Genomic DNA, 13,742 nt, shown 5'->3' on the forward strand with positions numbered 1-13,742 from the left:
TAAATGTGTCAAAAAACTGTTACATTATGCATTTGTCAAGAAAACTACAAAAATGTAGGGGTTTTTGGTAAAATTGCTATCATCTTTGACTGGTCCAAAAAATAGGGCTTGCCAACCCTAATTTTGAAAGGGGAAGGGAACAATGTTTAAAAGAATCTTGTGCAATAGAGAACACTAGATTAAAGTAAATGAACCATGCAATATGTTGGTTGTCACATAGGAGCATATCTGATTTAGTTTACAAGGTTCAAATGTACCCTGCCTTCCATCCAACTACACTAACAAATCTAACTGCGTTTACAGGAGATGCTGTATCATAACGGTACTAAAAGAAGCATGCAAAGTCAGCGATGCCACAAACATGATGGCTAAACATTCACTGCAATCCTGACAACTTACAGCTTTTTACAACATTTGCTTTACCGTGGAACTTTATGCCAAGTATTCATAATGAGCCTGGGACTTCATCTGTAAAATACTGAATTAGGGAAGGCTACTGACAAGTAAGGGCCTTGTTTACTTTAGTGTTTGTATTTAAAAACATGCTTACCTTGCCCATTGTTACTGCAGTTTGTACTCTTGCTGCTACCGCATCTACTCTGGCACTCATGCGCAAGAAGTTGATTGATTGATTCTTCTGTCGGATTGCATTTTCTGCATGTATTCTTGCAACTTCCGTATTACCCTTCTGGATTGCCTGTTTAAACAAACTAAAGCATTTCAACTATTGCTAAAAACTAAAACATTTCAACTATTGCTAATCTTCATTAACAACCCAGTGGTATTAAGCTTTTCAAAACAGTGCTATTCCTTCTGATGCATCAGTTAGGACAGAATCATAGAAAATTAATTTTGTAAGAGACCTCAGGAGTTCATCTAGTCCAACCTCTTGCTCAAAGTAGACGATTCCAGCCAAGGTTGTGCGCAGCTGGGTCTTAAAAACCTCCAAGGATGGAGATTCCACAACCTCTCTGCGTAATCTGTTTCAGTGCTTTACTACCCTCCTAGTGAGACAGTTTTTCCAAATATCTAACTTAAACTTTCTTTGCTGCATCTTGAGACCACCACTCCTTGTTTCTGTTGATAGAATTTTGTCATCCATTATGAAACATCCCATAGTCAACGATATCCACTATGACTCACACTGAAAAAGCAAAAACTAGTACTGAGGAGCCACAAATTTTAGCAAACACTGCAAGACCTTCCCCTTCAGAGAGACTTTTCCACCATGTGAATGACCCAACACTGACCACCCTTTTATCCAGAAATACCAATCTCATTATTTTAAAAACCCTAAATAAAGCTCTTAAATAAGCTTAAATGTTTTTAATATTTCTAATTGACCAAAAAGCATATTAAAAGAGAGCTCCCCCACCCCACAACAAGGTCTGAGACTCCATGAAATTCACTTGGCTTCTCAACTGATACTTAACTATATTTACTCAACTCCAAGATGAGGTGTTTTTTTTTCATTTTCAACATGGGGAGAAAGAAGCCCCTCATCTTTGATTTTACTACAAGGCCATCCACCACTTGGCTCACACGGCCTCTGCCCTGTGCCTATGCTGTTGCTTACCCTGAGTTGCAAGAGCTGGAGTCATCATATGGGGACAGGCAGGGCAAGTGGCTGGCAGGCACCAGCAGGGAGGGGAAAGTGGCAGGAGGGCAAGGCACCAGGGAAAACGGCAGGGGGCAAGGTGTGGAAGATGTGATAGAACAGGGGAAGGAGGGCATAGGCACCAATGGTGGAGAGAAGGAAGATCGAAGTGCCGGGGGCAGGCCACTTGAATCCCCTGCTGCCACTTGTTACAGCGGTAAAAGGGATGAATTTAAGATGCGCTCCCCACCCCCCCAGGTTATTGGATTCTATACATGGAAAATTCTAAACAAATATATAATTCTTCATGTACAGAAACTAATTACTAGGGGGTCATCTTCAATTAAAAGTTGCTTTGGATTCAGGTAAATATGGTATTCTACACAGAAGGTGCTCAGAAACTGTCAACATCAAATCTTATGGCAGACTGCTCAGAAGAAACCCAGCTTGACTTTCAGATCCCAGGGCGAGTTTGGTAGGCTAGTATGAAATATTTTCCTAGCAAAAAACTGTAAAATACTTCATTACTAACCTTCTTTATTTTGGCCTTTTCAGCCTTTTCTTCTTTGTCACACTTTTTTGAATTCCTGTTAAGTTCTTTTGCAGCAAACTTCAGGTTAAAGAGGTGTTCTACAGTGCAAGTTAAGGATCATCAAAATGCTCAATGTTTAAAAAATTCACACGTTTCCTTGCTGGATTTGGTATCCCAGTATACATTTGTATTTTCTTTATAAAACACATTCTGTAAATTGTAATATTGTTAGGACTGCATCTTTCATTTGCACACCAAAGCATCTCAGCTAGTTTATTACATTTCAATCTTTAAGTAGTCCAAGTCACTTTCTGAGCTCCAGGTTAAAACCATGTTTTAGACAAATGTTTTCTGAAACCAACTCAGAGCACAAAATGGCTTAATTTAGAAAAAGACACAACTAACTTCAGATTAGTTAAAACGAGTAAAGAACACTAATCTCTAGAATTCATATGATGCTTGGTATTAAGAAGCCAACAACAAAATTGCTTAGCTTAAATAGAGAATCACTGCCAAACTCTACAGGAACAGATTCTGAAAATTCCAACTCCAGTATGCATGCAAGTACAGAGTTTTCATTTTAAAATCCATCCTAAGTACATGGTCTCTCTGGCTCAAATAATGATTATCGTGACATGAACCAACACAGATAAACAGAATGTGCAGGTTCAAGTTATGGCAAATTGGAATAAAAATGTACCTGTAAGATTAGGGATTCATCATATACCCGCTTACATCAGGAACACGAAGAGATAGAAGAGAAATCTTATTTATTATATGTGGTAAAATATATGGTAAATGAGATGACAAGGTGTTATAAATCAGATGACGTACATTTTGCCACAAATTATTTAACAAAATAGCATTATTCTCAAACTCTGCTAATCAAATACCTAGCTCACTAGATCTCAAAAGCATTTTACATCACCCTCATTTAAAAATAATTAGAACAGTATTTACTTAGCAATGTTTCTAATAACCAGAATGATTTTTATTCAGACATGTAATAAAAATACAAGACTGGAAAATATGGATCACCAAGTAATTACAAGACAGAGTTTAGTCCTTTAGGAAAGCAATTAACTCTATTACACATAAGTAAGAGTAAAAAAAAAAAAAATTTACACAGATATTTTCTTTTTCAAGAGACAATGGATTATTTGCTGCAATTTTAAGAATAACTTCTACATAATTCTTTCACCTCAATTTATATCCACCTGTAATTTGGGACAGTAGCCAATGATATGTAAGTGTTTACATTAATAAACAGATGGTATACCAATGCAATACTATTCCATTACGGTAAATGATAAACATTTGATTTCTCATTTTTACTAGGAGTGTAAATTTGGTGTACAAGGCCTTAAGATCATGGCCATATTCCTACCATTACAGAAAAACTCAAGAAGTCTTCAGCTATACAACTGAATATTTTGATTATGCACATTAAGCCTCTTCCAAACAGTCACCTTTACAATGCGGAAATATTTTTCCAAAACATATAGCTGGTATTTCTAAGGGCTCATCTTTTTTTGGCTTAAGCTTTAACTCTAGTTTTACCCTTAACCCAATATCTGTCCCTTTACAAGTCTTTAACAGGAGGTAAGCGGTGGTATTTCAAGCTCAAACTAGCTGGCTTGAGAGAGTGGGTGGGCTGATGCTTGAGTGCTGCTGGCACTCAGCTGGTAATACAGGGGTTATGCAGCAGCTCAAATTGCAACAACTCAGCTGCTAATCCAATCACTGCCTGAACTGTTTTCACAGTGCAGTCACTCACTCCAGTTAAACCACTGCACATGTACTAAACTCAAGCTAATGGTGAAAATAAATCCAAAGATTATATTCTAAAATGTTCAAATTGTACAATCAAAAATTCGTATTAAAAACACACTACATAAATTCTTAACACTACATAAAATACATTATACCAGAAAGAAGGGAACACACCAAAATGCACTTTTTAAAGGAGAAAACTCAAATTTTAGAAGAGGTCCTTGTATCACTGTGAAGTACAGAATACTAAGTTTTTTAAAATGTGTATTTTTTAAAAGCCATATTGCTGTAATAAACAGAAAGCCACACAAACCATTAGGAAAAAAACCCTACTACAGTAAATTCCACACTGTAGCTTGTGCATAAAACCACCATTTGAGTAATAATTTAGAACAACTTCAATTCAAAAGTTCAGTTGTGGAATGCTGTAACAGGGAGCCTTCTCAGGGGCACTCTCACTGTAGCCCACCCACCTGTTCCTGGGTTAACCGCCTGCCACGCCTTGTTGGAATTAATTAGTTAATGATGTAATTAAGCGGGAGGCTGCCCATTTCCCGCTCTGATGCCAGGGGGCGCTATCTGCGACTCCCTTCCTTCCCTACACAGCAGCCCAACCCTCACCGATGGCATCCAGATGTTCTCACAATCACCGGCCCCTCACTGGGCCCCAGAATCTTACTGTTGAACCTCTCCTAGATTCCTCTCCTCCAGCAGCCTATTCCGCCTTCATCCTGGGCAACATAGCCCCCTGAACCACTTCCCCTTCTGGGTGTGGTCCCTCCGGGACCTCCGGCTCACTAGCCCTGGCCCAACTCCAGGCCAGTCAGAACCCCAGACGCTCAGCTCTTGGGTGTCTCTTGCAGTGGGCTCCTGGCCCTTTGACCCTTCCGGTCCTGGCCCCAGCATTGACCAGTCAGGAGAAGTCCAGAAAGAAAGTGAGGCCATAGACTCAGGCCTTTCTCCAGGGATCTACCCTCCAGACCCTACAAAGGGGAACCCACCTGGTTGTGGGAGCTAGGGGTTAAGGCGCCATGACCCACCTTTCACCAGGGTGGTAACTGGCTTGGTATTTCCTGGGGGCTCCCACACCACTGAGAGCCCCACCAGGCCACCCACTCTTGGCAGGGTGCAGTTTTAGGTCACGCCCAGGACCAAGAGCCTCCTGACCATCCCCTACATCTCCTCCCTTACCTCCAGATGACACCAGCAGCCCTCTGGCCTCCAGCAGCAGAACTGCCCTGTTTATATGGGCAGCCCCAGATTCAAAATGGCTGCCCTCATCAGGCACCTGGCAGCTGCCAGCTCCAGGCCCTTAAAGTGGCAGGCACAAATAGTGCCCTGCCACAAATGCCCAGAGTCCTGAGAAACACATACTGTGCCAATCCAGGTGTCTTGGGAAGACCAAGGAACAGTGTGCCATAATTGTCCCAAACCACTAATTGGTTTTTATCAGTGACTTGCAGGGATACATAGGCAAGTAAAAGGATGATCTTGTGATTACAGAACTGGTCTGGGAATTAGGTTATCTGGACTCAGCTTGCTCTTCTGCTTTAAATGTTCTGTATATCCTTGAGGAAATCAGTCCATCTGTTCACTGCCCGTAAAATGTAGGAAGCAGTAGCCTATCTAGCAGTAGTTAACCATATTTATCTGAATATGTGAGGTAAGCTGGCAGTATGGTAACAACTTCACAGCAAGATACAATCTACTGTCAATTATTTAGCTCCTTTAAATAACCTGAATAACTGCTTCCCTCATGTTTAGCCTTTACAGAATTAAGGCCAGAACAGACCAGTATGACAATCTAATCTGACCCATTGCTTTTTTTTTTTTTTTTTTTTTTTTTTAATACAGCCAAACCATGGGTTCCTACAAAATAATTATCTAAAATTTAACTCTAGAACACCAAATGGGTGTACAAATCTCCTAGAATTTTAGGCATTTTTGTCCTTATAACCTAGGATCTTCCTATCCTCATCAGTACAAATTTTGGTTTCATACAATTTTGTTTTAATTCCATATTAGAAAAACAAGTACAAGTTTTGCTAGATTTTGACTTGACCATCTCTCTGTGGGTTTACATAAACTAGGGCTGATGTCAAAGAGGCTTATAAACAGGGATCCTGGTCTTCTCCGATTAAAAAACCCACAAATTTTTTGATAAAACCCCCAAAATCTATGATTAAAATGAAATGCGCACATGTGCGTGTGTAACTGAACACAAATGTTTTATTGATATATCTACAACTTTAAAGTAACTTGGAAGATTACCAGTGCCTCAATCACTATAATAAAATAAATTCTAAATACCTATACATTTTAGTATTAGATTTTGGGTTTTATCATGGAAAAAAAATCAGAGCTCCCCCTGCCCCCTTCACTGAACAGGATGCAGGTCCAGGCCCCTCACTCCCCACCCACAGTCCCCCAGCCATGCTGGTGCCCTCCATCCCTCACTCCCCCACACCTTGCCCCTCACCAGCCCTGTCAGAGGGGGCCCACCAGCTGCCAGGGCTACAGGACCAGGAACCTGGGTCTGCAGTCCCTGCCCCCTACAGCAGCATCCAAGCCCTGGCTGCCACCCATGGGAGATGGTGGCTGCTGTGGCCTGAGCGGGGAGCAGAGCATGAAGCCCAAGTCACCCTCCCCTGTGGGCGGGTACAGGCTACCAGCTTAAGCTCCCCACCCTGCCGCACTTCCCCCAGGGCCTCTGTAGCCCAGCAAGTGGGATACAGTGCAGCAAGGCAGAGTGGGGCCGGGTAGGGAAGCTCCTTGCTGCCACAAGCTCTGCACTGTCCTGGAGAGGCGGCCCCTGTCCATCTGGCAGCAGCACGGGGCACAACTGCGTGCCAGTGCCCCTGCTGCTACTGGGCAGGCAGGGGAAGCTTCACCAGGTCAGTATGGGACTTCCTTGCCTGGCCCCACTCTGTCCTGCCATGCCAGATCCAATCTGCTGGGTTGCGGAAGCCCCAGAGGGCAGTAGGCTGGGGAGACCTGAGCCTGCAGCAGGCAGCCCGCCACCTCACCGTGTACAAATCTAGGGGGCATGTATCCTCCTACCCGCCACCCAGGAGTGCGCACAGGAGCAGGGAGCCAGCCCCACCCCAACACGCCCTGGATGAGCCACCTGCAGCTCTATCCTGCTCCCCTCCCAGGGCCTGGGTCCCAAGCCCCATGCACCACCCAGGTGGGCAGCAGCCCGAGCCCTGCCCAATTCTCTTCCTCTCTTCCTATGGGGACCTCAATCCTCTTCCCCCCCGTAACAAGGTGACCTCGTCAGGCCTCTGCCGGCTGCCCTGCTCCTGGGGTAACTTACTGCTTTGCTCACCTATCATGCCTTGATGGAAAAATATGAGAGAGTTGTTACTAAGGCAGGAGGCTACCCATTATTCACCCTGCTGACAAAGGCCTAATACCTGCTCAGACTTCCCCTCCTCGGGTGCCATGACTTGCAGATGTTACTCTGGTGTTACTTTTCCAGCCTATGGCTGGAAAAACTGAGCATACAGTTGTAGCTCTTCTCTACAGCTCCAGAGGGCCGCTCACATGCCACCCCACTCTTACCATGGTCCTATTTACTCTGCTGGCTCTCACCCAGCCTTTCACACTGCCCTTTCTAGGGGCCACACACATCCTGCCTGGCCTCACCCAGCTTCAGGCTTAGCTCTCCTTGCCTCGGTCAGCCTCGGTGCAGGATGCTGGGCGTCTCCTGCTACCCTCACCTGAGCGTTGATTGAGTGATCCTACAACTATAGGCCCCTCGCTGGGCCACTATGCCCCACTGGGCCTCCTCACTCACCCACTCATGGGGCCACTGTGCTCATTGCCTCTCTCATTCAGGGTCTCACTTGTGCCCCCAGGCTTTAGTGTGCCACCTGGGTGCTGCCCCATGTCCCTCCTCTGGCCTGAGCTCTGCCTCAGCGCTCTTTAATGAGCCTGGGCTCCCCCTACTCATTAGAACACCACTAGTGATGTAGGGCTGGAATTATATGGTGCCCCAACCCACCTTTCACTGGGCAGGTAACTGGCATTTCCTGGAGGCTCCCATGCCACGAGGAGCCCCACCAGACCACCCTTCCCTGGCAGGGTGTATTTTTACATCTTCCCAGGACAAGCAGTCACCTCCACCCCACAGCCCCTGACCTTACCTCCTGACTATGGCCACAGCAGCCTCTCAGCCTGATGTTACCTCCTTACTCCTGCAGCAAACTGCAGCCCAGTTTATATCCCTGGATCCAAAATGGCTGTCCTCATCAGGCACCTGGCTGCTGCCTGTTTTCTGCTCTTAAAGTGGCAGGCATCAAAGGGGCCCTGCCATACCCCCAGACCAGACTTCCCTACAGGAGCTGCTCTCCAGGCTGCCTGGCATCTGTATGCATATACATGCACATGGTGCCCCCTGTTTGATCATCCTTCTCCTGCTCCCCCCAGCCCTTTGCAGGCTGGAACTCTGCCAGCCTGTAGAGAACTCTTTGTAGAAGTGGAAAAACCATGCGTTTCTCCATTACAATGAAAAAAAAAATCCATGTTTTTATCAATTAAAAGGGAATATCTGTGTTTATTTCCATTTTTCCATGGGAAACAGAAAACCTGGATCCCTGCTTACAAAGCAGACTGTTTTAATATGTTCTTGTAGAGTTTTTTAGCTCAATACAATAAATCCAATTAGATTATCAGTTTGCTACATTACAAACCAGGACAGCTCAATAAAGAAACCTGCAAATTCATTCAAAGTACATAAGTATCTACACTTATCCATTGTATTTGAATATCATGGGAATAAAGATTAAATCATAAATCCAATTTACAACAAAGATTAAAAAAGGATTACATCTTTAATGTGTAAAGGCAGCCCAAAATGTTTCTCCACAAAAAAAGTATTTCTTTTTTTTCATATTAATGTTTCAGATGTTCATAGGAAAGTAGGGTTGGAAAGGATGTCAAGAGATCATCTAAGTCCAGCTGCCTGCTCAAGGCAGGATCATCCCAGACTAAACTATCCCAGTCAAGTGTCTAACCTGCTCTGGAAATTTTTATTTTTATTTTTATTTTTTTTTATTTTATTTTTTTTTTTTAGAGGCGGGGATTCCACAACTTCTCTAGGCAATCTGTTCCAATGCTTGACCACCCCTATAGTCAGAAAGTTCCTCCTAGTCTTCAACTTAAATTTCTTCTGCTGCAGTTTGAGGCCACCACTCCTAAGACTTTTCTCTGGTTGTAGGGGTCAGTACATTTCCACCCTCTTAATAATCAACCTTCAGGTGTTTGAAGATCAATAGCTAATCCCCCCTCAGTCCTCTCTTCTCCAGATTAAACAATCCTAATTCTTTCAGCCTCTCCTCCCAAATCATGCTTCCCTGGCCGTCAATCATTTTTGCTGCTTTCCCTAGACCCTCTCCAATTGGGCCCAAAACTAGACAGAGTACTTCAAGTGAGGCTTAACCAATACTGAATGGAATGGAACAATCACTTCCCTTGATTTATAAGAGACATTCCTGTTCATACAGTTTCATATGCCACTGGCTTTTTTTTGCCTCAAGAACACTGTTGACCCACATTTCATGTATAGTTGACTGCAGGAGTGTTAAAAGACATGGCCCACACAGCCCTATCATCTACAGTGCTACCTTTGGGTCCTGAATCAGCCCCACATACCATATGCAGTACGAGCTGCTTCTGCCACTATGTACTTCATGGGGCATGCAGACACCATCTGGCACAAGCTGCATGTGGCATAGGGGCTGAAGCCAGTGCATGCACTGCATAAGGTACATGGGGCCAATCCATGTTGCATGTGGTGGCTGCGCCAGACTGGTTCTGCACACTGCATTCAGGGCTGGGCTGGATCAGGCCCTCAGACTGGCCCAATGAGCAAAATCCAGTGTGCAGGACCAGTCTGGATCCATACTGCATGTAGTACACAGGGCTGGAGCCAGCACATGCTGCATGCAGCACACAGGGCCAGTCTAGGACATGCCTGCATGCAGCAGCCATACTGAGTCCGCCTGCACACTGGACCTGGTGCACGGGCCAGTGTGTGGGTCTGGTCTGGCCCACAGACTGCACCTGCACCACTCATGCAGCCCACAGGGCCAGATAAGTTTATCATCCCTGGTCTACTAGAACCCCCAGGTCTTTATTTGGAGCACTGCATCCTAGCCAATCATTCTTCTGTTTGTCTTACTGCACGTAATTATTCCCAAGTGCAGGACTTTACACTTGTCCTTTTTTTAATTTTATCTGATTGACTGCAGATCATTTCTCCAATTTCTCCAGGTCATTCTGGAACCCGGCCTTAGCGTCCATAACTCCACCTAACTTAGTGTCATCCACAAATTTGCTGGGCATGCATCCAAATTTTAGTGGAGATGTTAATACCATGCCAGAACGGAGCCCCGGGGACCCCCCACTTGATACCTCCTCCCAACCAGACACTGAGCCACTGATGACAATGAGCCAGTCATGGATCCAATTTATAGTACTTTCACTTAGTCTTTATTTTCTTAGCTTAGTAATGACACTATTGTGGGTAACAGTGCCAAAAGCCTTGCTGAAGTCAAGGTCTATTACATCTATTGCTCTCTCTCCATCCACAATTTATTTTTTGTTGACATCTTTTAAACAGACTTTTTAAATGCACCTATCAATGCAGACCTTATGGCTCAAAATCAATATCCTTAGGTCTCTCAGTGATTATCCAACAAGATGAGGAAAAGCTACACTTCATATTCCTGATAATTAAGGAAAAATCCAGAAAGCATTAAAAATCTGTCACATTACTTGACCATATACAGCAAACCATAATTAACAGAACTAATTCCATTTTTCTGAAAATCTTTTGCTGGTCCCTAAAGAAAACTATTACTTCATTTTGAAAATTATTAGACTGAAGTGCTTGCCTAAATCTAAATACTTAAAATTATTCCAGAAGTGAGGAATTATTCCCCAGCTCTGCTGACACTGCCAAGTCTGTAGGCAGATAATTTACCTTAATGAGGCAACCAGCCTCAGACCTGATGTTCTGTTCCTCCTAATATTTTAAGATAGCTGCTTTCCCCCACCCTTTGTTTCCTTCTGTGCTCTAAAATGAGAACACCACCTCACTGCCAGTCAGTCAATCCAGTTAATGAAGGAGAAATTAAAATTCCTCCTGCCTAAGGACAGGGAGTCTGGGCCTCTTTACCCCTTTAGGTGCCCACTCAGACTGAGCTCAGATCAGCCATCAGAGCCACCATGTAAGAAGCGATGTAAGTTTTTATATCAGTTGCTCTGAATAACAGCCCGACACACCCACTTCAGTTTGCACTTCCTCAATGACGCACTCAACCTTGGACCCGTCAAGTGTCAAGTCATTAGACATTGCCTCCCAGGGCTTTCATGCACCCCCCACCCCAAACACCTCCCTCCACACACACCACTCCAAACCAACCAGCATTTCTAGTCTGCAGCACCTGCCCAACAGGCCGAGCCACTCCCCAGGGAGGCGACACCCTCACTCCTTGCTGGGGCCACCAGACAGGGGAAGGATGCCCTCTAGCCGCCCTGCCTCCCGCCGTATCTAAGCACCGGGGCAGGGCAAAGGCCTTAGGCGCTTCCCCCCAGAGGCCGCACTAGCGCCGCACCCCCGCTCTCCCAGCCTGTGTCGCCCGGCACCGCGGGGCCGCTGACGGCGGGAAGGCGCGGTCCGGGGCAGACGATGGGCCCTGCGGCAGGCAGCCCGGCCCTCCCCAGCCAGGCGCAGGAACCACCCCCCCCCGGCTCGGCCCGGCCCGGCCCAAAGGATACTCTCCATGGCGGACATAGCGGCGGCACCGCCTCGGGCGGGCGCTGAGGGGACGTTCCGGCTCGACGCGGCCCCTGCTCCGGGGATTGTTTGGCTTCCGTCTTCCGGCTTCCGTCACGCGCCGGGTACTTCCGCCGTGGCCGGAGCGAAAGCCCTCACAGGGGGGCGGGGATTTGGGTGCCGGTCACGTGACGGAGACGGCAAGGGGCAGACGTGCAGGGGTGGGGTGGGACTGGCCCGGCCCGGCCTCTGGGTGGCGCCCCTCCCCACGCCGGCGCAGTGTTGCTGGATGTACGATGATTACCATATTTATACGATAATTTCATCCCTTGTAGGAAGTACGGTCAAAAATAGCAAAAGCGTTCAAAGTATACCGGGGACGTATGTGGTAGCCGTGTCGGTCTGAGACAAAAAGAAATACAGAAATCTAGAACTCTTGGTTATTATCTTGGTCTAATAAAAGGTAACGTTTTGGAACCAAGAGTTCTAGATTTTTGCATTCCGAAATTTACCGTAATTTTCGAGGCAGCTAATTAGTACGGTAGGAGCAAGACTCAAATCACTCTCAGAGCCTTAACTGCCTTTTGGACTCACTTAGGGCTGCTTGCTTTGAGACCCAGCTCTCATTCACTGCAGATTTGCAGTGAGCAATAGAAAGTAAATTATAAGCAGACTTATTTGCATACCTGTTTGCATATTTTTTCAGGCTAAGATAGTTTTCCAGCAAATATGATCATTTTCAGCTTTCAATATGATAATTTAATATTTAAGACCTGGCAACTCTGCCCAGGCAGCCACAGGGCCCTCTTCCCGAAAGGAGAGAAACCCAAAGCAGGCCCCAAGCACCTGGGAGATATGGAGTTAAAAGGGGCCAGGCTGCCTCCTTGTGGGGGTTAAACCACTTCAAGGTAGTTCTTTTTGGCCTGTGGCACACATTACATATATTACGCAATGAAGGCACAATTAATATTGATTGGCCAGTCCTGCCAAGTAATGTTCACACCGTAAAAATGGCTGTCCAGCTATAAAAACATTCAACCTGCAACATAGTGCTTGAAAATATGTAACTCCAGAGCTAGTTTCTAGCCAAGGTCAGGGCCCTCTGACTCAGAGCTGTTTCTCAGCTGGATGCCCTGAGATCTTTTCAAGGCGCTGACACTGTGCAGCACCTGCGGGGCATATGACATGATCAGGGATCCCGGTTTTCTCTGATAAAAATAAATCCCCAATTTTCAGATTAAAAGAGATTTTTCCGTCATGAAAATTAAACATCCTAACCATGGAAAAATGTGGCTTTTCTGTTACTTCTTTGCATCAAAAAATTGGGGATTTTTTTTTTTTTAATCATAGAAAACCAGGATCCCTGAACATGATTCACCACATAAACCCAGAGATTGCAAGCAGGAATCCCTAGTGTCCAATGCATTCTGCCCGGCTGTGGTCTCCCTGAGCTCTCTGCAACAGAAGAACTGCACTATTATTTTCTTGTAGTCAGAAGACATTTGGCATTTTTGGAGGGGAGCCTTGTGTCTTTAAAGGGGTAAGAACAGCTGATTTAGAGCACTGGTGTTCAACCTTTTCCTCCCATGGGTTGGATGTCCACGGGCCAGACTCAGCCAGTAGTCCTGATTTAGTTCCTGGGGAGATTGCTCTGGGGCCCATCTGGCCTTGTGGAGGGAACTGGTGCAGTCTGGCCCCACCCTGGCCTTGGAGGGGGAAAGGGGCTTAATTCAGTCTTAAATCAGGGCAGGGGGGAGAAGGCTTGGGCCAGCCCTGATCCAGCTGCACACAACTAGAGGAGGTTGGATGATCACCTGTCTGGGGTTTTGTGAACCCAGCATTTGTTCCTGCCATGGCAGGGAGTCAGGCTAGATGATCTGTTCAGGTCCCTCCTGACCCTAGCTACTATGAAACTATGAAATTTGGGATTTGGGAATTGGGCAGCAGGGGAGAGTGGCAGTATTAATAGGCACTGTCCATGGCCACAAAAATTCTCCAACCACAGTGGCGGGAAGCCAGCTCCACCCCTGCCCCCACCAGGGCCCTATGGCTGTGCA

General features: G+C 45.7%; 1 protein-coding gene across 1 annotated transcript in view; it reads right to left on the reverse strand.

Moving 5' to 3' along the window:
• The window catches only part of CHMP1B (charged multivesicular body protein 1B), a 22,136-nt gene extending 10,307 nt beyond the window's left edge, over positions 1-11,829 (reverse strand). The window contains exons 1-3 of the mRNA XM_019536274.1: positions 11,688-11,829; positions 2,130-2,227; positions 551-697 (exon numbers count right to left, since the gene is read on the reverse strand). Coding sequence (XP_019391819.1) covers positions 551-697; positions 2,130-2,227; positions 11,688-11,703 — 261 coding nt within the window. The 5' untranslated portion in view covers positions 11,704-11,829. The remainder of the gene's footprint in view (positions 1-550; positions 698-2,129; positions 2,228-11,687) is intronic.
• Between the last annotated feature and the right edge of the window lie 1,913 nt (positions 11,830-13,742).

This window comes from Crocodylus porosus, unplaced genomic scaffold (genome assembly GCF_001723895.1).
Source record: "Crocodylus porosus isolate Cpor-Errol unplaced genomic scaffold, CroPor_comp1, whole genome shotgun sequence".
NCBI lineage: Eukaryota > Metazoa > Chordata > Crocodylia > Crocodylidae > Crocodylus > Crocodylus porosus.